Source organism: Polypterus senegalus, chromosome 3, assembly GCF_016835505.1.
Source record: "Polypterus senegalus isolate Bchr_013 chromosome 3, ASM1683550v1, whole genome shotgun sequence".
Classification (NCBI taxonomy): domain Eukaryota; kingdom Metazoa; phylum Chordata; class Cladistia; order Polypteriformes; family Polypteridae; genus Polypterus; species Polypterus senegalus.
Genome location: NC_053156.1, coordinates 285,545,222 through 285,571,126, shown reverse-complemented (window position 1 = coordinate 285,571,126; position 25,905 = coordinate 285,545,222). Strand labels below are relative to the sequence as shown.

The 25,905-nt window shown below is 37.5% G+C and overlaps 1 protein-coding gene across 1 annotated transcript; it reads right to left on the bottom strand.

Moving 5' to 3' along the window:
* Positions 1-110: 110 nt before the first annotated feature.
* si:ch211-105j21.9 (sialomucin core protein 24-like) lies at positions 111-25,717 on the bottom strand. Its single transcript, XM_039749357.1, has 4 exons — positions 25,605-25,717; positions 7,405-7,941; positions 3,997-4,164; positions 111-1,775 (listed from the first exon to the last, which is right to left on the bottom strand). Exons 2-4 carry the CDS (start codon positions 7,910-7,912, stop codon positions 1,531-1,533), a joined length of 921 nt encoding a protein of 306 aa, XP_039605291.1. The 5' UTR covers positions 7,913-7,941; positions 25,605-25,717; the 3' UTR covers positions 111-1,530.
* Between the last annotated feature and the right edge of the window lie 188 nt (positions 25,718-25,905).

The following is a 25,905-nucleotide window of genomic DNA, read 5'->3' as shown; positions in this document are numbered from 1 at the left end:
CAATGTATTTTTTTGTCCTTGGTTATGCAAAACTAAGTGGTTACTATGTATATGGATTTTGAAACACAGCACTTTGGTATTCATAAAAAATAAAGATTCTTAAAAGTAAGTTAATAAGGCAATCAGGTTTTTATTATTATTCACAAAAAGGACTTGTCACATAGGTCTATTCAAGTGGTAAAAATACTATGGAATTAAAAAAGCCAATGAGGAAAATCCAGCAGGTTTACATTAAACTCGGTTTATCATAGCAGCAATGAAGATCATCTGGTTGTAGGATCGTTAAAAAAAGAAATACTAATAAAAATAATGCCTTCTAATATGAGTTATATTGTGATATTTTTATATTTAACAAACATTTAAATGGAAAGAAGCATTTACAGTGTGCTATGTGTATACTTTTTCCTTGGTGTGAGGATCTCTGTCAGACAGTGCAGAACATTAATAGTGTGGTATGTTTCTTAAAATGGAAATCTCAGTTTAGATTGGCTATTCTCGTTAATTTGGCAATGTTAATACATTTTTGTTGATCATGTGCTGAAATGTGTGGACTTTTGGTTGGACATATAAATAAATTCACTTTAATTTGTACATGTAACAGAACAGCTACTATTACTACAACTAACAGGAAAGAATAAATGTAAAATGTGTATTTCTAGTCTAGACTAGATGGATGCCTCTTTGTAGACAGGTGATTGAATTTTGTGTGAAGATAGTAATATTTTTTTGAGAGCAATAACATTTGAAATGCTGAAACAGTTTAAATACTACGACAAGTTTAAGGAAGGACTCTGGAAAAGTTCTAACCACAGGATTATTTAGGATAATTAAATAGATCTAAAAACAGGAAAATGCCATAAGGTGGAATAGGGAAGTGCCATCACTAGTTTCACCAAACATAATTAGAAAACACCATTTACTTCCAGTTGGTAGTAGTGAACCTCTCAAAGGAATCATGGGGAGAGAGGGACAGTTTGGTGCCCAAAGAAGTTTAAGAAATCCTCTCAGGATACTAGAGTATAAACAGTTCAATTTCTTTATTGGTTTATACTTTATACAAATATAACAGATGCAAACAGAGGGTGAAACCAATATTTTGGAAAGGTATTTGCTGCATGTGCAGTCCTGTACTTTAACAGAATCTTAGTAGCAGAGATATGCTTCATCTTTTTTAGCAAATGTGGTTTTAATAAAAAAGTATTTAGATTAGAAACTGCTTCTATCTGAGTGTTTCACAACAGTAAACATCTTTTCAAATTTGACACCTATTTTTGAACATAAAATACGTATTTTTAAAGTTTGCTAAAAGATAACACAGCTTAAACATAAAGATCATGGCTTTAAAGTTAATGTCACAGACTCTACACAATTTATGCTTAATTATAAAGTAAAATATGGCATGTTTTGTATAATCCCAAAGACAAGCATAACTACACTACTTCCAGTTGCCTCATACAGAGTAGCAAATGACTGTGTTACTTAATCTTTTGAACTCTTATATGCAACACCCATTTTTGCTTTTCTTACTAATCAGGAAATGACACTTTGACTTTGAAATGTTCCAAAAGCAGGGATTCCTGTGTTTTCGGGTCTCTCTTGTTCTTCTGGCAGGAACTCTAACTTGAACTGGGTAGGTTTTGATCCAAATGCTTGATTGTCTACATGAATGTCATCTTCTTCCTCCAGGATTGACATATTTGGGTTATAGATCCGAGGCCCATCATACAGACCTCCCGAGATTACCAGGGTATCATCAGGAGCATGATAACGGTCAGCTATATAGACAAAATCAAAACAAAAGTCAGTCCACAATAACAGAAAACACCTAAAACACCTTATATTGAAAAAATACATGGAAGGTAAGCTATAAAATATTACTCATCTTGGTTTTAGTACTTTTTTAATCTCATGTTTTAACAACCTGCTTTTTTAAGTGGCATTAATTCTTATTTTGTCAATCTGTTAAAGTCACACATTAATAATTTCTTACCTTCTCACATTAAATAATGAGAGCTTGCAAATTTTACAAGTTTATCTGATAAATGTATTACTATACTGTTAATAAAAATATACTATTGACAAAAAAACCTCTTCATCAACTTACCAAGTTTCAATTTGTGCACTGTATATATATATATATTGCTCTGTAAGTATTTTGCTATGGACCTTTCCCCAATCAATTCTGTGAATTATTTCATTAAATGTTCCTGGCACATTTCTCCACATATTTTGAAGCTGTCCTTGTTTATCTCCTTATTGGGCCTTTAATGGCTCAAAACTGACATGAAAATCATAGGACTAAAGTACTCTAATCTGGCCTCAAAACATTTTTTCCATTGTCTCGGGTTTGTTTTAAACTTCAGTATTTGTTCTTGAATTTGGTAATTGGTCTCGCAAAATATTTTTTTTTTCTTTTGATCAAGACCAGCTTCCTTCTTTGAAGGTTTTTTTTTTTTTTGCCTCTATGATAGAGGCACGTTCATGTCAAGTTTCCATTAGTACAGATTTAACTTCTTTGTGCATTTTCATTTTATTACTGGATTGATTTGGAACCTTGTTTCAGAATGTTCTGATTAATTTGATTTATGTTTTGGAGTGATTACTAGTCTCCTTTTCTTTGTAGTAATTTTTACCATTAACTTTCATGGGCACTGTTACCCAGGAAAAATTACCATTTACCTGCAAGCACAACACCGCTTCTGATTGTTATGAACATAAGGGAATGACTCAGGCTTGATTCTGCCAAGAACATTTGTGAAAACTATAGTGACAATTAAATTAGAACTTGGCAACTTATCGTAACATTTTTTTTCAATAGCATCTTGGTCTGATTTATTAAACTTTTGATATTTCATCTGTACCAACCTCTACTTGTTAAAAGACAAGCCTAGAAATTTTACCTGTTCCATTGTCACACAGTAACTTAGTCACTTTAGCCACAGGTTTGTTCAAAGTGCATTGTGTTTACATGATTTGCATATTGTTAAGTATGAGGGCAAGTCAATAATTATAATAATTATCTGCACTTTTATGGTCATTTTATTTTGGTTAGCTATGCTTTCTGTACACAGTTTACAGTGGTAAAATCTTGACCTTGGTCGGTTTATCTTGCTGTCTTCTAAGAGTGAACATGGCTGCTCCACTGTCTGTCTGTAACAAAGAAAATAAGCTAACAGTGATCCTGGGACCAGTATCCTTAGATGATGGAGTGTTTACGAATGGATTGCGAAGTTCAAGAATGTTCAGACAAGTTTTAAGCATGAAGAAACAGCAGTTCGCCCATCCATATCTGATACAGATGACACTGAGAATGTCCATACCGTAATTCTGACAAACCACCTGGGATTCTGGTTTTGGTACACTGTCAGCTTACAGTCAGTATTATTCATATCACAACATTCTAGAAGAAACTATATTTTTCCAAAATAACACCTCCACTACTTCTTGGCCTGAAACTATCATTTCATTGTGAATGATTGATTAATCATTTGCATTTCCCATTTAATTTTCTTTTTTTCATTTATTTAACATGATGCATACTATGGAATGCATTTAGTTGCCTGTTTTGTACACCAGTTGTTTTTTTTATTTCATTTGCTGTATTTTAAGAGGTAGTTCATAGTGTGATTAAATCTGCATTTGTAATGACTATTCATATGTCACAAGGGCAAACTTTGGAAAACATCTTTTATTTGCCTGATACAGTCTTTGAACATGGGTAACTTTATGTTGGTTTTTCCCAAGTAAGAAGGTGGAGGGATTTGCAAGGGAAGTTAGGAGAAAGCTCAAAAGTTTTTACTTGGATCATATTTTAAGTCTCTTCAGAATAGTAGGGCTGTGTAGCAGCAGACAGATGGAGGTCCATGTCCCATTTCCTAAGTGATTCTTTACAAATACCTGATGAATCTGGAATTCTATCTGAATCTGTACAAACTGTAGCACAGAAAAATTTGTATTCTTTAAAAGCATAGAAAGAACTAAACAATAAATTCTTACCTGTTTCATCTGTAAAGTTGTGTAGAGGTCTGTGTGAATACTGAGTTCTCTTTTTCTTACACTTATTTAATGAATACATTAAAAGAACTAGCACAGACACTATGAGGATGACGCTGACACAGGCAGTAATCACCATTTCTGAGTGGCTCAGGCCAGACCATCCGACAACTGCGAGACAAATATCAAAAGACATTTTATTGCTTGTGTGCTAAAGAGTGTTTAATAATATGCATTTATCAACATTGCAAGGCTATGAAATATTACCTAAGACTTCTAAAATGTTACATTGAGAAAGAATGATGTAAAAAATATATGCATCATTCTGTGTTAGTGGCTAGCTGCTAATCATATTCTATATCAACATTGCAAGGCTATAAAATAATACTCAAGACTTTTAAAATGTTAGAAGAGATGTGAAAAGACAGATTATGCAAGAAATATTCTGTCTCAGTGGCTAGCTTCCTATTCTATCTATCTATCTGTCTATAATAGATTCAGAAAATTTTCAGACTCCTTCACTTTCTGCACACTTTATTATGATACAGATTTCATTTTAAATAGATTTGCTCATTTTTGCCCGTCAATCTACACTCAATAATGCACAAGACAAAGTGTTAGCATATCTTCAAAAAGGTTTGAAAATGTATTAAAATTCAAAAACAGAAATCTGTTATTCATGTAAGTATTCAAACCCTGTTCTCTGGCTCTCCAGAGTGCACTCAGGTTTGATTTAATTATCCCTGAGATGTGTCTAGAACTTAAATTGCAAATTACATTAATTGCACGAGGTAAATTGAATTGCATGGACATTGTTTAGAAAGGCACATACCTGTGTATAGAAGGTCCTACAATTCACACTGCATGTCAGGACAAAAACCAAGCCATAAAGTCTAAAGATCTCTCTATAGACCTCTGAGATCAAGTTATGTATGGTTAAAGCATAGATTAGGGGAGTGGGACAAAACCATTTCTAAGTCTTTGAGCACAATGTCCTCAATAATTGTGAAAAGGGAGAAGTTTGAAACCACCAGGACTCTTGACTGACAGCTAAATTGAGTAATTGGGCATGAAAGACCTTGAGATGATTCTGAACCAGTGATAGACTGCCCATATCCTGGTGTGCAACGCTTGTACAGACATTATAAGTTACAACGCTGTAATTGCTGCCAGGTGGCTTCAACAAAGTTCTTGATAAAGGGTCTAAATACTTACAAGATAGAAAGATTTCATGTTTTGATTTTTAATAAATTTGAAGACCTTTCCAAAAAGGTTTTCTCACTTTGTCATTATGAGTTATTTGGTGTAGCTTGAATGGTGGAAATGACAAATTAATCCTTTTAAAATTAATTTTACAAAACAACTAAGTGTACCTATCAACATTTATATCTATTTCTGTCTTTATTTCTTGTCCTGTTTAATTGCTGTATATTTGGCAGGCATTTAACAAAAGCAGTTTACAGGATCAAAATACATTACAATTTGTCTGTCTAAATTGATCTAGCGAGTGAGTGTAAAGTCTATTGTTATGTGTTAGTTTTGTATTTGTAGGAGATAACTTTTTGGATAGTATTTGTCCTCAAGTGCTTAAGCAAGTTAGTGAGTAATTAATAAATTATACTGCAGTGGGCTGGCACCCTGCCCGGGGTTTGTTTCCTGCCTAGCACCCTGTGATGGCAGGGATTGGCTCCAGCAGACCCCCGTGACCCTGTAGTTAGGATATAAGCAGGTTGGATAATGGATGGGTGGATAATAAATTATATTTATATAGCGCTTTTCTGACCTACTCAATCCCTTGGCAAATGTTTTTTCAGAAATGTCTGTATACAGTACTGGGAAAATTCCTAAAGACTGAATGTTAACTAATATCCTACTGTATAAAAATGGGGATCGGCAGATCTAAATGACTGTAAACCAGTAAGCTTTACTGGTATCTCAAATGAATTAATGGAAGCCAATATTAAGAAAATGATTAAACAGCACATGTCTGAATGCATTCAGATGGGCAAGTTCATGTTTCGCTAATATACTAGAATTCTATGAGGAAGCAACAAAAGCATGTGATAAGAGAGGTGCATATAATTTTATTTATCTTGATTTTTCAGAAGGCTTTTGATAAAGCACCACATGCAAGGTTAGTGACCAACCTAAAACAAGTCGGAATTCAGGGCACAGTCTATAAGTGGATGCAAAATTGTCTCAAAAACAGGAAACAAAGAGTGATAGTGAGGGGGTCTTTTTCAGAGTTAGGTGATGTTAAAACTGCCATCTCTCGGGGACGAGTGCTGGGGATGCTGCTATTTTGCTATAATCATTGAGCCATTTAAGTTTGCAGATGGTACCAAACTAAACAAAAGGGCAGGTAATGTACAATCGGATAAATTCTTTCTGAGGGACACAGACAACATACAGGATTGGGCAGATCAAATTTAAAATGTAAAGTATTACATGAAGAGACTTGACATATTAGATTGGATTACACAATAGGAAGTTGGAAACTTGAAAATACACCTTATGAGAATCACCTGGGTGTTCTAGAGGACTCATTACCATCTACATCAAAATAGCATACAAAATAAAAAATCAATAGGGGTAATAGGATGTTAGGTTATATATAACTTGGTTTGGAGTACAAGTTAATAAGGTTGCGCTTCAAATTCTATAACACACTAGTGAGGCGTCCCCTGGAGTACTCCATGCAGTTTTAGTCTAAGGGCTACAAAAAGAAATAATAGTGCTAGAGAAGAATCCAGAACAGAGTGACTAGGCTGATTCTAGGATTGATAGGTATGAGCTACAAGTATAAAGAAAGATCGGAGGAGCTGAACCTCTTCTGTTTAAGCAAACAGAATTTAAGAGGGGGCATAATCAAAGTGATTAAAATTATGGAAGGATGTATAATGACTGAGTTTTTTTTTTTTGTTTTGTTTTTTCTATCCTCCCTGGCCATCGGACCTTACTTTTATTCTATGTTAATTAATGTTGACTTATTTTAATTTACTTTGTCTTTTATTTTTCTATTCTTCATTATGTAAAGCACTTTGAGCTACATTTTCTGTATGAAAATGTGCGATATAAATAAATATTGTTGTTGTACTTTTTATTTTACAGAGACAACAAGACAACTGGATTAAATAGTATGGTGGGTCTTAAGGGCCTGTATTTTAGATAACTGACCAGTAAACCATTTTGCATGTTTGTGTAGCCCATTTGTTTTCAGGTTTACTACTGCAATAATTCATGTGTCTAGCAAAATATATCAGGACAAAAACTAGTCATCTGATTAGAAAAAGTACTGAATTAAATAAAACAAAGTACTGTAGACAGAAAATTTTATAAGTAAATAAAGTAGAAATATTCTCAAAGCATACTATACAATCTTATGTTCTGCTGCCAATTGTTAGCACTTACCATTAATATTAGATGTGTTCTGGACTGAAGTATGACTGGTCAGAGAAGTCATGCTCTGTTGTGGAGTGAACGGTTTAGATGTTACAGTTTGATTCTCAGTGAGTCTTGTAGTGATCATGGTAGAGGTGGCAATCGAGTAATTACTCTGAATAGTAGATAATGTGAAGCCTGTGTGATCCTGGCTGCCATTTTTCACCGTGGTGGAAATGTTAGGCTGACTTAGTGACGTGACATTTTGCAGTGAAGCTCCAGTGGTGGTTGTTGCTTCAGTTGATGGGCTCGTGTTGTTCAAGGCTGGAGTGGCAGAAGAAAAATAGGAAGAGGTGCTGCTGTTTTCTGCTCCTGTAATGTTTATCCCTTGCAGTGCGATTCCAGGAGAAGGGCTGGTTGCCTTGGTACCATTGCTTAAGATAACCGTGGTTATTTGGCTTGATGCAAAAGGAAAAAGGAGCCACAGAATTTGCACTTGCAATATGGCTGCTGTAATGATGAAGCTGATCTTCCTCATGTTTTGCACCTTACACTTTTGTTAGTAACCTGAAAGAAGAAGAGAATCAGGAAAGGTGTCAGTGTACTAGAGTTAATTTTGTTATTTTTTTTATTCCCAGTAAATTATTTAAAAGATAAGCTATTCTTCACAAACATGGAGTATATGTATGTGTGTGTATATATATGTATATGTATATATGTGTGTGTATATATATGTATATGTATATATGTGTGTGTATATATATGTATATATGTGTGTGTGTATATATATATATGTATATGTATATATGTATGTATATGTATATATGTATGTATATGTATATGTATATATGTATGTATATATATATATATGTATATATATATGTATATGTATATATATATATATGTATATATATATATGTGTATATATATATATATGTATATATGTATATATATATATATGTATATGTATATGTATATATATATGTATATGTATATATATAGGCTATTGGGCACAGAAGAAAATCTTAAAAACATACTAAATATGTTCATTTTTTAAGCCAACACAATTGTTGACTATTAATACACATCTTGTGATTACACACATATTGTAAAACAATGAACACAAAAATATCAATATTATGAGTATTTGCCATTTTAAAAGAAAACCAGCTGTTTGATAGCCCAGTACTTCTTCCAACACAACAACCTTTCAACCCCTCAACCCGAGTGGGGGATTCCTCCTGACAGATCAAATCACAAACATTTCATGCTACATGGTCAGTTTTGTTTGTAAAGTTACTTCCATATTTACATGAGAACTTACACAAGTGAATAGAAAACATATGCTTACCCCAAGAAAATTAGAACTGGGAGTATGTGATTAAATTATTATTTCTGTATCGTTTTTGTCATCACAAATATACATCGGAAACCAGGACGACGCCGATCAACACTCGACAGTTGTCTTTGCTTGAAAAATGGATGTATCTGGTAGGTTTTTAAAGCTTTTCCTCTTTGTTTTGACTGAATCATGAGCCCACTTAAGTTCCCTATCACAGAGTCATTCTTCTTGGTAATTTCAACATCCATATTGACATTACTACATGTAAGTTGAGAAATGATGTTCTGACTCGGTGCAACATTTCAGTTTTCCTAGTCACTCTGGTGCACATATATTGAACCTATTCTGCACATCTGGCTTATCTGTTAACAACTCTTATAGCAGTGATTTAGGACTGTCTGAGAGAGCGTCGGTTTCAGCAGTACGGCCATGTGCCTTGAATCCCCAAGGGTGATCCAGCTCGCAGGATCCTCATTGTTGAGGACCTGAGTGGCTGGAGCAAGGCCAAGGGGATGCACACGTAACACCTGACTGTGGCAGGGTGGGACTGGACCATGTGTCTGCATGGGGGGTTGCCAACCAGGATCCCAAGCTGTTTCATCGTGTGGTGGGTGCAGAAACACGCTATACCAGTGCATGCTCCCTAACCTGACCTGATCTTAATGCAGCATTTGACACTGTTGGACCTGACATTCTACTGTCCAGAATGGAGAATATGCTGGGTATCTCTGGCACTGTCCTCCAGTGGGTTAAGTCCTATCTGACTGACAGGCAAGAGTTGTTAGTCTTAGCAACAGCAGATCCAGCTCAAGACCAGTCACAAAAGGGGTTCCTCAGGACTCTGTCCTTGGCCCTCTGCTCTTCTGTATATGTATATATTTTATATATATATATATATATATATATATATATATATATATATATATATATATATATATATATATATTATCATTTTAATGCAGATAATACTCCACTCTATTTCAATGTTAAAAGTAAAACTTCATCAGGGCTTTCTCAGCTCACAACTTGCAATGAAATTAAAACCTGGATGGAGCAGAACTCTTTAAAATTAAACTGCAACAAAACTGAACTTGGCACTAAACTGCAATTTAAGAAAATGAGCTCCTTGTCAGTCAATCTTGACAGTGATCTCATCAGACCTTCTTCTGCTGCCAGGAATCTTGGTGTCATTTTTAATTCATTCCTTTCTTATTCTGCCCACATAAACCACATTAAGAAACTTTCCTACTATCACCTTCGTAACATACCCCATGTTCATTCATTCCTATCCTTTCCTAATGCTAAGAAACTTGTCCTTGCTTTTATCACATCCCATATCAATTATTGTAACTCTCTACAGGTAGATGTTGTTTCTAATCTTATCTCACAGCTCCAGTTGATTCAAAATCCTGCTACAATAGTCCTAGCATGAACCAGCAACAGCGAACACACAAAACCCATCCTGCTTTACCTCCATTGGCTCCCTGCATCTTACAGAATCGAATATAAAATTCTACAATTAACCTACAAAGCTTTAAGTGGCCTTGCACCAGACTACATCATGGACCTTCTCTATCACTATGCTCCTGTTCCTCTGATTCTGGCAATCTTATTGTGCCCCACACTAACCTGCACTCTATGGGTGACAGGGCCTTTAGCTGTATAGCACTCAGACTTTGGAGTGACCTCCCGAAATTAATGAGATCAGTTGACTCCATTCATTCTTTTAAAAAACTAGGGGCCTTCGCATCCTCCATGTCTCTGCCGCTCGCGTATGTGGATTTCACTTTCACCAAACAACAAATCTTTTAATTCTCGTGGATATGCCTCTTCATTAGGAAGAAACACTACTTTTCCCTAATGGCAACAAGAATTAGACGATCTACAAGTCTCCGACTTAAAGTTTAAAGCTAAACAATATCTACATACTTCTATCATATCACCTATGTCCATATATTCAATCTCTTTTCTCTTTTATCTTTTTATCAGCATTGCACAGAAATTTGATTCTGTGTTTGGAATTACATCGTGACAACGCAATATATAACTGCCCATGAGTGAATATCGTTTCTTTCTCTCTACATGAACTGTGTCTGACAATAGCATTCACACAAATGAGAAATGATTGAACTCTGTGTGTGGTTGTAAATGTTTTAGATGTGGGCGGGACTTTACCAAATCTCTTTGCATAAAGTCTTGTCTTGTTGGGCTTGAAATTTTCTCTAGCGGGATTCCACTTTCACCAAACAAATCTTTTAATTCTCATCTATCTAATTTTCCGTTTATTTGCAGTAATGTGATTTTTACTATCATTTTTTGAGACTTTCGAATTTTAGTACTTTCATTATCTCTAACCTGCTCTGCATGTGTATCACGCCAACGTTTTTGAATGCTTTACAAAGTTCTACTTTGTCATCTACTCTTTGTCTTTTATTTCCTGCCCTGGGTGTGGCTAAATCTCTTGGCACAAAGTCTCATCTCGCGGAACGTGAGAGTGTCTCTCTGAGAAAGTCACGTGTTTTCTCTCTTCCAAAGTTTTTTTTATTATAATAGAGAGATGTGTTAATCCTTCTCAAACTATTTGTAACCTTGGTATGCCACTCTGATTTGAGCTGAATGACTTTGAAACAAGAGTCCAGGCTTTCTTTTTGGCTCAGCTTCCATCCATCCATTCATTCATTTTCTATACCTGCTTATCCAGAGCAGAGTCACAGGGAAGCTGGAGCGTATCCCTGTAAACGTCGGGTGCATGGCAGGAACAAACTCTGCATTGGGTGCCCACACCCACACACACGCACTCACTAGTTACAGAACAAGGCCAATATAGAGTCACAAATCCTCCTAACCTGCATGTCTTTACATTACTGTGGGAGGAAACCCATAAGGACATGGGGAGAACATGTAAACTCTGCACAGGGAGGACCCGGGATGGAAACTCCTTAATGGGAGGCAGCAGCACTACCTCTGTGCCTCCATGCCACCCATTCACAATATTTATTAACAACATTGTTTTATTAAATTTATAGTAGATTATTGGCTGAGTTTCAGCACTTTTACAGCTTATAAAAATTCAGGAAATTCCTGTAATTCAACAGTAGCATATTGCTACATCACATTTAACTTTATGGTCTAGTTAAATGTGATGTTACTGAATAGAATTATATTTTTGTTAAAGTAACATGTCACATATGCATGTCAAAGGATGTCCTTATGTGCTCTGCTGAGGTATGTAATAACCGAGAGGGGGTGCTATCACTAACACTGTCTTCTCCTTCTGTCCCCGTAACACTGAGAAATTGCCCAGTGAGGGAACCTGACTCCCGCCCCTTCGGGTTTCCCGTCAATAAAAGTGCAAGATTCGTGGAAGGTGGTGTCATTTATTAGATAGAAGAACTGCTAGACAGAGCTCCTCTTAAATTGGCCCAAGACAATTTATGCCAAGACTGGAGTTACTTTTGTTAATTTTTCATTTGTATGAGATGACCTGGGTGGTGCCCCAAAATTTTGATCCGGCAGTCTGTTGTTCTTGCAACTTGGCCACACAAGATACAGTCAAATACTGTAAAAGTAATGCAATTAGCAGACAAGGAATTTACTGTAAATTCACAGTCTAGTTTGTTTTACAGTGCACCCATAGTGATAGTACAGGGAACCTTTCAATTTTAGAGCTGCGAATAACCTAACATACATGTCTTTGGGATGTGGGTGCAAACCCAAGTATGGCGTCTTCTAAAGAGTAAAACCATAATAGCATAATCATGACTACCAGCACCCAAATGCTTTAATTCCAGTGCTTCATCTATTCAACCATTATGCGATGACTTTATAGAAAGCCTTTCATGCCGGCATATGCCCAGTGTTGTAGCCCTGAATGGTGCTATTTGAAATAAAGACGGATTGTTTGCTTCACTCGCATTTAACATTATCACATTATCAAAAGCTCCACACTGTTTTTTGGTAGAGGTGTCAAACAACACACTAAATGAAAGCCTGCTGTAAATACGGGAGCCATTGTTTTAACCATTTGATAGGCTTGCCCCTTGAACCATCTAGTTTCTGTCAACATTACACACATTTGTATTTAAATGTGGTTGTATTTGCTTTTTACCCTAACCAACTGATAAATGTCCTGAATTTACTTACCGGAGTCATTATTTAGATTTTCCATACACCTTAGCAGTATGTGTTTTTAATATATTGGATTGGATGATCTAACATTTGTAGTAGCCAACTGGCCCAAATTTTGTTTTGTTTTTTTTTTTCACATACTTGTAGATTTGTAACACTGAAGTCAGAAAATGTCTACTAAATTTTCATTTAAAAAAACAGTGTTTTAAAATTAAAACAGTCTCCATTGACATACCATTCGCATCATGTAGGAAATTGCACACCTGCTCTCTGACATGCTGATGACTTTCAGCCAACAAATTATTCAGTAGAAGCGTGTCAAGAAATGCCATGCGGGCTCCATTATACCAACAGCAATATGTCTGCGTAATGCCTCACTGCGGCTGGGACTGCCAAATCAGAAGTTTTCTTTTCTGTTTATTTTTCTTGCTTTATAGTCATTTTGGTTTGTATTCAGACCAAAGTGTTTATTCATACTTATTTATTTACGTTGTTACTAATTTATCTATGTGTTTATGTATTTATATTTAAAGAGCTTCTGCAAAAAGCTGTCTATCTGTCATATAGCACCTTTTACATCTATCTATCTACACATTGGCAAAAAAAATCCTTAAAGGGACCATTTAACACCACCAGCTACAGGATTTATCGCAAACTTGTACTGACCAGTAAATTATTATTCTTTTGTGCATTAAGCATTCAAAACATACAAAATATAATGTATATGCATACAAGTAAGCAACATAATATGTAAAGCACCTCCTCTATTTTCTAATATGGCTTTCTTCCTGGAAGTGTGACCAATCAAGCAATGAAACATTGTAATGAATGGGATCCAATCAGGGGAGGGCTACATAGATAGCTAGAAAGATAGACAGAACTTTATTTGTCCCCTGGGGAATATTTGGCATTTTAAAGAAGCTCTTTAAATATATAAATAGTTAGAACCAAGAAGAAAATTAATCAGAAAGAAAATATCTGACTTAGTTGTCACAGACACAGTAAAACATTATGCAGATGTCGTCTTGTTGGTATAAAAGACCCCCTGTAGTGTTTTTTGACAAACTTTTGCTGAGTAATTCGCTGCATGAAAGTCCTCAGTGTTGGTGTGTCAAGAGAGAGGATGTGCAGCATTGTTCATAATGGCACTCAGTTTTATTTTACTTCTCTCCTTTGCTACGACCTCCAGGGGGTCTAGGGTGCACCCTGTAACTGAGTCTGCCCTTTTTAAATAGCTTGATAATTTGGTGGACATACTGGCCATCACAGAGTTGGAGATGTTCAGGATGTCACTTCCCACATTAAAGGAACGCAGTCTCCTAAAGATAAAGAGCTTGCTCTGCCCTTTCTTCTATAGTTCCTCTGTGTTCCAAGAACAGTCCAACTTGTCATTAATGTGGACCCCCAAATACTTGTAGGAGTGCACCACCTCTACATTTACTCTACATGTACTCTACATCTACTGAACAGTGAACGGACATAGGGCCTCTTTAATGTGGTGAAAGTCAATAATCATGTCCTTTATTTTGCAAATGTCAAGTTGCAGACAGTTCTCTTTGCACCAGGACACAAAGTTCTCCACTTGACTCCTCTCCTCTGTCTCATCCCCCTTCATCAATACACCCCCATAAGTACAGAATCATCTGAGAATTTCTGCAAGTGACATGACCTGCTGTTATATTTATAGTCTAATAAGCATGAACCAATTAGTGCCCGTGTTTTCAAAAACCTGTGTTTTTGCCTGTCCACACCACAACACGGAGGCAGTGTTTTCAAATGTACACGACTCTGGCCACCATTTTCAAAAGTGGTGTCTTTATGCCTTTGTAATATATTGGGACTGTGAATCCTAGTTGGTTTCTGCCTTGTTTGCATCACTTCCAGGACTCTAGCCTACCAAAACTTTAAACAGATCATAAAATAGATGGGTGGTCAAGTGGTCCAGAAAGAGCAAATGTAGGCTTCTAATTAAATTTTTGCAGATGTCACTAAACTAGTTGGAACAGCATATAATGTTAATTCAGCCAAATCATTAGAGAGAGGCCTGGACAAAATACAGGCCTGGCAAGTTTGATGCAAATAAGCGTAAAGTACTACGTTTATGAAATTATCAGATTTGAATACTCAATGGGAGTTTTTAAATGAAAGTCTGCACTGTGCACTTTAATCATGTCAGAATTGTTCGATTTGTAATTTTGAACTGTGGCCCAGAGCAGGAAATCAAGAATAATGTCCCTTTGTCCCAAACATTATGGAGGGCACTGTATAGAGCACACTAATGAAGCCTCATCTAGAGTACCATGTGCAGTTTTTTTTCTCTGTATTACAAAACTACACTGGACCTTTTTAGTTTAAATAAACAGAGATTAGGAGATGACATGGCATCGGAACTGGTACTGTGGATCCGAGCTGTCACTGTAAAATGAGATCTTCAACAAAAGCAAAGAGATACTGATGGAAACTTGTCAAAGGTGGATTTTACACAAATCTCTCTATTATAATAAAAAAAATCCTGGGACGAGACCAAACATTTTCATAGAGATACTTTCATGTCCCGTGAGACAAGAACATCGTAAAGAATTCAAAAACGTTGGTGTGATGCACATGTAGAGCAGGCTAGAGAAAATGAAAGTACTAAAATTTGAAAGTCTCAAAAAAATGATAATGAAGATCACATTAGCACAAACAGAAATTATTACTACCTGAAATAACAGAACAGGAAAAAGAGATTGAATATATTGTTTGGATATAAACTTTAAGTCTGAGACTTGTAGATCGTCTAATTCGTGTTGCCATCAGGGAAAAGTAATGTTTCTTCCCAATGAAGAGGCGTATCTGCGAACATTAAAAGATTTGTTGTTTGGTGAAAGTGAAATCCACATGCGTGAGCGGCAGAGATGAGAAGTGTCTGACGAGTAGGAGGCAAAGCCCCTTAGTGTTACTTTAAAAAAAGGACGTGTCTGTGTTTCTGTTGCTATGGCAATGTTATGTGGCATTTAGTATGAAATTTATAAAAGCTAATGTTTGTGCTGCACCATCTATTAGATTGAAAAATGAATTACTATGTAATATTCCAGGTGAAATGGCTGAGAATCATGGTGCCCTCTACCAACCCCATTGCACCCCAGTCTCCCCACCCTCGAGGTCATTTACAAGAAGACTCAAAGTTAGAAAGGTTGAGTCATTGCAATTCCTGTGCTCTGCCAGTTTTCATAGTGTGCTCTGGGGTTTAAATATAAAGTCTCCGAAATTAATTCTACATTTTTTTCAAACTTTCACTTTATTTCAGTCAATGTATGGCTAACTTCCATATATCCTCCTTAATGATCTCTTGGATATGCATCTTCCCAGAAAGAACATAAACTGCCCTGACCTTTGCAGACGGTGGTTAAGTCCATTCTGTACTCAAATTAAGAAAAGGACAGGAGCCATTATGAAAATCACAGAGCTATGTGGATAACCACTTGGTTATAACCCTCAGAAAAATGCTACAGGCTGCTTGAAACAAGAACCACTGACACTCTAGGTCACTAGTCAGTCATTTGTAGAGTTCTTAAGTTTTCATACATTCACAAGCTAACCCCATCACTTCCAGCTCATCAGCATTCCAACTTAACCTTTTGAGGGTCATTACTGTCACGAGTAGAGAGTACAGTGAAATTCTTACTTGCATATACTGATCAACATAACATGTCACCACTTTTCTGTCAGGCCAGAGAGGTTGGTCTCGTCCGATGCGAGAGATGGACGTCTGAAGTGGAGCTCCGCTAGCAGTGGTGCTACAGAGATATCCTGTATTTATTCAACCCGAGAGGGACCGCTACAGTATATGTAAACACATATAAACATGGCCAACAAGAAGGGGTCGAAAGAATCGAAGACTAAAGCTACATCAAAGCTGCGATCAGCAAGCCCTAGTTCGAGATACGGCCTCTCAGAGACAGACCTGGATCAGATGGGCGAAAGTACAGACTCCTCGGGACCACGGTCCGCTACATCGTCGCCGGCTGAGAGCGAAAAGGGTAGCGAAGGTGCGATCGTGAGTGCAGATGTGGATAGCTCGCCGATTGGAGAGGATTACCTGAAACTGGAAAAGGCCGGGAGGTCCGCGGCTTCAGTTACGCAATTACGCGGACTGGAGCAGCGGGACACCGGCTTCAGCAGAGTCTGCTGCTTCATCTACGGCACAAGAAGGCACATTTGAGCTATCTGAACTGAAAGTGTTGCTCGCTGAGCTCACGCAAGATATAAAGAAAAGCGAGAAGGCTAATGAGAAAGCAACGGCAAAGGCACTTGAGAGACTGAAACAGGAATTAAAACAGGAAATCCAACAGGCAAATGAAAGGCTGCGTCAAGAAGTACAACTTGAACTTAGACAGGTGCTGGGTAAAATTGAAGAGCGCATTGAGAAAAACTCGGTTAAACTGAGCACGCTTGCTGATCAATTGGAGCATCTTAGTGAGACATTCACGAATCGGATCGAAATAGCGAACATCTAGCTGCCAGTGCCGAGGAAAGAGCAGTAAATGTCAGTTCGGAATGTAAAAAACTCGGAGAAAAACTTGGAGACAGACTGGCTGCTTTAGAAGATGGGAATAGAAGGTATAATGTCAGAATTGAAGGCCTGCGGAGAATCGAGAAAGTTTAAACCCTGTGAAATTCGCAACTGAACTTTTTTCTAAAATAATCGGGGGCGACTTTAAAGCAGAATCTGAGATAGCAGCGGCTTACGCGTCGCGATCAAACACCGTCAGACCCCGACCAAGATCTTTTATAGTTCGTTTTGAACGATTATCATTTAAGTTAGAGGTGATGGAACTCCTCAGAAAAAAGGAAGATATTATATATGAAATTGCCACATTCGTCTTCCCTGACTTCTCTCCAGCAACAGCTATCAAACGCGCGCCTTCTATAATATTAAACAGCGGCTACGGCAAGCCAATGTCAAATACGGCCTCCTGTATCCGCAAAACTGAAAGTGGAATGGCAGGGTCATTTCTATGTTTTCGCTAGCAAGGAGGAGGCAGAAAATGAATTAAGAAAGCTGATCCCGGGACTATTCTGATACATAATTGTGAGTCATGGCGGTAAATGATAAAGCTAGGATTAATAATCTACTGTCTGATCTATTTGTTTTTAAAATACGGGTTTTTTATCAGCATATATTCTTATATTATTATTACTTATCATTACTTAGTATTACTAGGGCGCTAAATGTTTATGTTTTATTGTGCTTAATTACGTTTTCCTCCTCTTTTTTCTTTTCTAATTATTTCATGTGTACCCTAAATGAGACTGTTCAATATCATACCCTTGGTTTGCTGTTATTGCTATTACTGCATTAAGACTTGTTATGCTTGTTTTGGACACATCTTTAACACCATCACCTGGGTTTATTATCTGGGGATATCATCTTAATGCACTAAAATTGATGAAGATTATATATATATATATATATATAAGTGCAAAATTCTTTTTTTTTTTTTTTTTTCCTCTTTTAAAGACTATATTGGTAACAGATATCTCTATCTTTTAACCTTAAAGCGCCACTGCATGGGGGCTTGATGTGCTTTGGACGTGCTCTGTCTCTGGGTATGTCAGAGGACTGGGACTGCATGAAGTGGGTTTTAGCCTCACCTGGGGAGGCAAAAAGGGAGGGTGGGGGGTTAAGGGGGGAAGAGAAAGAGAGCAGGCTTGATCTATATCTAATCTATCATCTCAATCTTTATAATTATAACTATCAACGTAATAATAAGCTGCATGGCAACAACTCTTGGGGGAATAGGAAATTAAGACCTAAACTATTTCACTTCCAGTTAAGACTATAATATGACACCAAAAACTCAGAATCAGTGTCTCCATGATGGGACAGTTAACTTCGTAAGCTGGAATGTTAAAGGCCTGAATCACGAATTAAAGAGAAAGAAAGTACTTTCTCACCTAACAGGTCTAAATGCTAAAATAGTATTTTTACAGGAAACCCACTTACTAAGTAAGGATCAGTTCCGGCTGCAAAAGACTGGACTGGCCAAATGTTCCATTCTAGTTTTACAAAGAAAACTAGAGGGGTGGGAATTCTCATACATAGAACAGTACCATTTGTAGCATCAGATGTAGTATTGGATCCTGAAGGGAGATATGTGATGGTCATGGGAGACTTATCTAACTGTAAAATGATTTTGATAAATGTTTATGCACCTAATGTTGATGATAAGGAATTTATACAAAATTTATTTGCATCCATTCCCAATCTGAACACTCATAAACTTATAATGGCTGGGGACTTTAATTGTGTTCTAAATCCACTTTTAGATAAGACTTCCTCCACAGGGGGAACGGCAACTAACACCGCAAAGATAATTACAAAGTTTATAACTGATCACAACTTATCAGATCCCTGGAGGTTTTTAAACCCAAATTCAAGAACATATTCTTTCTACTCACCAGTACATCATTGCTACTCAAGGATTGATTACTTCTTTATAGATAATAACTTCTTGCCTAAGATTAAATCTTGTAAATACGATGCTATTGTTATTTCAGACCATGCTCCGATGATCTTGGAGCTGAAATTACTAAGCCCCATACACTCACCCCAGAGATGGCGCTCAATCCGCTTCTATTAGCTGACGAGAATTGTACTGAATTTATATCCAAACAAATTGAATTCTTTCTAGAGACAAATACATCCCCTGAGATCTCTGCAGGAATACTCTGGGAAACTCTTAAGGCCTTCTTAAGAGGACAGATTATCTCATATCTTTCCCACAGAAATAAATCCGAAGCGAAGAAAGTAGCAGAGATAAAAAGCGAAATTACTAAAATAGATGAAGAACATGCCAGACTAAACCTCTGTCATTATCAGAATTACTGGATGCTATAAAGTCACTCCAAGGTGGAAAAGCAGCAGGCCATGACGGCTACCCTGCAGAGTTTTACAAGAAATTCTCCGCTCAGCTAGCTCCCTCCTATTAGCAACATTTACAGAAGCCAGAGAAAACCAATCTCTTCCACAAACCAAGCACTAATCACTGTCTTCCCAAAACAAAATAAGGACTTATTACAATGTGCATCATACAGACCAATTTCACTTCTGAATAACGACGTTAAAATACTCTCTAAAATCATAGCTAGAAGGATGGAGAAAGTGCTCCCTCAGTAATATCACAAGACCAAACTGGATTTATTAGGGGCCGACACTTATCTTCAAATCTTCGACGCCTGTTTAATGTAATATACTCACCAACTAAATCAAACACCCCAGAAATATTATTATCATTGGATGCAGAAAAAGCATTCGACATGATTGAATGGAAATACCTTTTACTATTTTGGAGAAGTTTGGGTTTGGCCCAACATTTGTGCATGGATTAAATTACTGTATACTAACCCAGAAGCTTCAGTTTGCATCAATAACATTTGCTCAGACTACTTTAAACTAGAACGTGGCACAAGACAAGGATGCCCTTTGTCACCACTGCTGTTTGCAATTGCCATTGAACCACTGGCAATACATTGTCGAAATACTGATCAGATAAAGGGGATTAGCAGAGAAGGACTGGAACAGAAAATCTCATTATATGCAGATGACATGGTACTGTATATATCGGACCCAGAAAATTCTGTGCCTGCAGTCTTAGCAGCACTCACAGAATTTCAAAAGCTCTCTGGTCTCAGAATTAATCTGAATAAAAGTGTACTCTTTCCGTGAATTCGCAAGCATATAATATTAGATTAGACACCCTTCCTTTTATCATTGCAGAACAGTTTAAATACCTCGGGGTAAACATCACAAGTAAACATAAAGCTCTTTATCAACAAAATTTCGTCGTCTGCATGGAAAAAATTAAACAAGACTTGCATAGATGGTCAACCCTTCATCTCACACTAGCTGGAAGAATTAACACTGTTAAGATGAATATTCTTCCTAAGCTCCTTTTTATTTCAAAACATACCAATATACATTAATAAATCGTTCTTTAAGCAATTAGATTCAACAATAACCTCATTTATTTGGAATTCTAAACATCCACGCATCAAAAGAGCGACCTACAAAGACAAAAGGCAGAAGGCGGCATGGCTCTACCTAACTTCCAGTTTTATTACTGGGCGCAAATATACAGTCGATAAGAACCTGGACACAAATAGAAGAACATACACAGGCATGGACCGCAATAGAAGTAAAATCCTGCAGTACTTCTTTGTATTCCTTGCTTTGTGCTCCAATAAACACACGCTATCGGCAATACACTAATAACCCAATTGTGCTCCACTCACTTAGAATCTGGAACCAATGTAGAAAGCATTTTAAGACGGAGAAGCTTCTTTCTGTGGCACCCTGCAAAAGAACCACCTCTTTCAACCCTCACAAACATATGCAGTTTTAATATCTGGAAAAATTTGGAATTAACTTGCTTAGAGATCTTTATATAGACAACGCCTTTGCATCCTATGAACAATTACATTCCAAATTTTACATTCCAGCTACAAATTTCTTTCACTATCTTCAAATCAGGAACTTTGTTAAACAGAACCTTCCAGATTTTCCTCATCTTGCACCCTCATCCACGCTGGAAAAATTATTGCTCAATTTCAAGGAGTTAGACTCCATCTCTACAATATATAAAATCCTTTTACAATCCCTTCCTTTCAAAGATCCAAGAGGACACTGGGAAAATGACCTCTCAATTAATATATCAGAAAAGGAGTGGAAAGTAGCAATGCAGAGAATTCACTCAAGCTCCATATGCAAAGCATACAATTATACAACTCAAAATTATATATCGAGCACATCTGTCTCGACTTAAACTCTCCAAAATGTTTCCAGGGCATGATCCAACCTGCGAACGTTGCAACCAAGCCCCAGCCTCACTAGGTCACATGTTCTGGGCCTGCTCCAAATTAACATTATTCTGGACAAAAATTTTAATTACCTCTCAGACAGTCTTGGACTCACAATCCCTCCTAACCCATTAACAGCTGTGTTTGGGGTTCTTCCAGAGGGTCTTAAAGTGGAGAAAGACAAACAAATTGTGATTGCATTCACTACACTGTTGGCACGCAGACTTATTCTGATAAACTGGAAGAACCCAAACTCTCCTCTTTTAAGTCAGTGGGAAACTGATGTGTTATATTATTTAAAATTGGAAAAAATCAAATACTCAGTTAGAGGATCTGTGCAGACTTTTTCAAAACATGGCAGGATCTAATCAGTAATATTTTGAAATGAGTTTATAAAGCACAGAGAATTTGTTGATTTAGGTATTTTTACAAGCCTTAAATTTTACACCGTTTGGCTTGCTCTCTCTCTCAAGGGTGGGGATCGATCTGTTCTTAGCATAATTCTTTTTTTTGTAAAAACTTGATTGCTATGTATTGATTGTAATAAAATTAATAAATAAAAAAAAAAAAAAAAGAAATTCTTACTTGCATATACTGATCAACATAACATGTCACCACTTTTCTGTCAGGCCAGAGAGGGAATTGTGCACAAGAGCAGTTATGGGCTGCAATAGTAATTAAGGTGTTGTGTGCTAATTTTACATTCTTTATGTTTTCACTGTTTCTGCATACTGTGAGCCACAATGGTCCAGTTTAAAATGCTATGTACATGTGAACCAGGGTTCAAGCACTGGCATTGTCATTGTCTGTATAAAATTTTCACATTGTCCCTGTGTCCCTGGTACATGATGGAGTAGGCTTTGGCCTCATTGCCACTCTGAATTGGATTAAAAAGGTTTAAAAATGTTGCATTATGTTAACTAGTGACTCTAAATTGGGCCTGTATATATTGTCACATGTCCAGAGTACAGAAAGATTCTTAATTGCATCAGCCTTAAAGCTGATTTCAAAATTTTCCTCCTTACATATAGAGCCCTAAATTGCCAAGCCCTGTTTACTTATCTGAACCTATTATTACTGACAGACTAGAGTCTGCATTAAGAACTTAAGATGCTGACCTACTAAAGATTTCAAGGATTAATAAAATAACAATGGGAGAACATTCAGAATGACAACTCATCTCCTTAGTCATCCATACCCTGACTAGAGCTGCTGAAGTGAACTTCTGCCAAATCAGACGTTTTCCTCTCCTTTTAATTCAGTGTGTTTAGACTATAGTCTGTCTGTCTTATAGTGCCTTTCATATCTATCTATCTATCATTTCTATTAGCCACATTTTCCATATATAAATACTTCAGTAATCATGGACTGTTACTACTTCATGACCCTGCTCAGGATAAAGTGGGTTAAGAAATGATTCAATGGATGGATGAACCATTGCTAATCTTCCTCTATGCTGTTACTCGACTACAAGGATGCTACTGATTGGAGTTTTTGTTTTCCTCTCCTTCATTTCATATATCCATTGTTCCACAATTAACTAATAGACAGATACTGCTGAGCTTCATTTGTGTTAATCAGGCTCAAACTACTTTGTGTTCTGTCTGTTTGAACAAATGTGTTTCTTTATAGGTCAGGTCAGGTTAAGGAGCTTGCACTGGTACACATGACGAAACAGCTCCATTTGGCAACCCCCCAGGTAAACACACGGTCAGTACCCCTCCCTAGAAATGACCCTCCATCTGCCGCAGCCAGGTGTTATATGGGCGTCCCCTTGCCCTGGTCTAGCCTCTCAGGTCGTCAACAATGAGGATCCTGTGAGCCGAATTGCGTCACATGGCTGTAGTGCCATAAGTGACGGTCCCTCACAATGCAGGAAATGTGCGTCATTTGGGACTCTATGAGCAACTGCTCGTTGAACACAAAGTCAAACCAGCGGTATCCAAGGATTCTCCGAAGAGACACAGTACCGAAGCAGCCCAGTCTTCAACTCAGGTCACCGGATAGCATCCATGTCTCACAACCATATAGCAAGGCAGGAAGCACCAGGACACTAAACAATTGGACCTTTGTCCTTTTGCAAGCTGCATGGAGAAGGTTGATCAAGCATATCTCCCCACACAGAAATCGGAAAAGATGAAGTGGAATAAGAATACTATGGGAATAAACTTCTAGTGAGTTGTTTGACAGCAGCATTACACTTGTGTTTATCTTGTCACCAGAGATGTCAATATACTTATTGTTGTAGTTCTGCCAAAAGCAGATTTATTACTGCATTTGGATTAAAAGTAATCAACATGGCAGTCAAATTATCACTTGGCTGACACCTTTAAACAGGACAGTTTAAATCATTTGAAGCAGTTGTTTATATCTCTTTTGTTTCTCCAGTTCAGGCACAGGCAGGTCAAATGACTTGCTCAGGCTCACACAGTGTCAATAGTGGGATTTGAACTCACAACTTCAGGATCTGAGGTCCAAAGCCTTAACCACTGATTCTTGCCACACTGATTCTCTTCTTTTGTATTCCTTCTACTATAATTACATTCCTTGAATAATTCAAGAGACACTTTGTCTTGCATCTCCACCTGTGGTGTCTTTGTATCTATATGTCCACCTTGTTGCTCTGTCTCTGTCATTCCAGCAGATGGTACATCACAAACATTTGTAGTAGTAAAATAAATTGCATTTGTTATTCCAAGAGATGGTAAATCACAAACATTTGTAATAGTAAAATGAATTGTATTTGTTATTCCAACAGGTGGTGCACCACAAACGTTAAACACTGCTTTTAAAAATCCCGTAACAAATGGCCCACAGTGTCAGAAGCAGAATTTGAACCCACAACCTCAGGGTTTTACAGTCCAAAGCCTTATCCACTATTCCACATGGAGATATGGGTAGTAAAGGTAAAGCAGGAGAAGAAGTTACATATGGCAGAAATGAGAATGGTGAGATTACAAAAAAAAGACAGACTAAGAAATGAGACAATCAGAGGTACAACAAAAGTGGGAGAGACATCTGTACTGGAAAGGAGATTGAAGTGCTGTGGACATGTGATGACAAGAAACAATGAAGATGTGTGCAAGAGAGTAATGGGAATGGAAGTACAGGGGAAGAGAAAGCAAGGGAGGCCAAAACAGAAATGTGCCCTGGGTTTGAGGCTTAAGCCGGTGCCTGTCTGTTGTCTTCATTTTCATCCTGTGTGTTGGTGGTCTTTTTTTTGGGTATTCCGGATGGGGTTTCAAAATTTTACTAGGATGTTTTTTGAAATATTGTGAAAGCCAGTCCACTCACCCTCACTGCTTACTGTAGGTTGGTCTTATTTGCCTGTTCCCGGCCTGAGGCTTCCTGGAAGCACATTAGAGGCAATTGCCTAATCTGTACGGCAGCCTCCAGATCATGTCTTATCTTGTTGCATATTTCTTTTGAGATGTTAGTGACCCACCTTTAAGTGGCTTAAAAATGCGGCTGACCATCTGAACAAGTTTTTTGATACAATGAGGGTTATTTGTAGCTGTTAACCCATTTGAGGTCAAGGGTGTGAAAAGCCGAATAACAAAACCTTCCATGTGCAGCTCTCTCCTCCACACCCTCAAGACTCTCCTACTTGCTGCTATAAGAGCCGGCTTTCCTCAAAGCGATTTCTCCGCGAGAGATAAATAAATCAGCGCCACACACACACCTCCACCTCAGTGCTCCAGTGGAGTTTTTTGGATTCATCTCTAAATAAGCTTTCCTAAAACCTGAAACACAACGTGGACTCAGTCACCTCTTTGAGAGCTTTGTAACTCGTGTTACAGTCAGATGCTGAACCACCTCAGCCATATGCTAAGAGAACTAACAAGCCAACAAGTACACCTCAGCAACATCCATCTTACAAATCAGCAGAGAAACCAGAAAATCACTTGGAGGCTCTTACCTGTGGGAGAAAGCGTTCACTTGTGAAAAACTCAGTTTTTCTGACCATTTCCTGTTTTCCACACTCTCTGTGTTTTGTTCCCTGGAGAGCGGGGCGGGACGAAGAGTCAAAGCTTCAAAATCGGCATACAGGTAGACGGCGTGGAGGTGGTGGTGGGCGGTGCCAGGCTGTGCTCGCCCCACTCTTTATCTTAGGAGGAGTCACAGGCAGGTAAAAAAAATAAATAAATAAAGAGCCGCCTGGGGCAGGCCCTGCGCTCTCTGACACCTCTGATAAGAGGGCCATGACTACTGGAGACTCG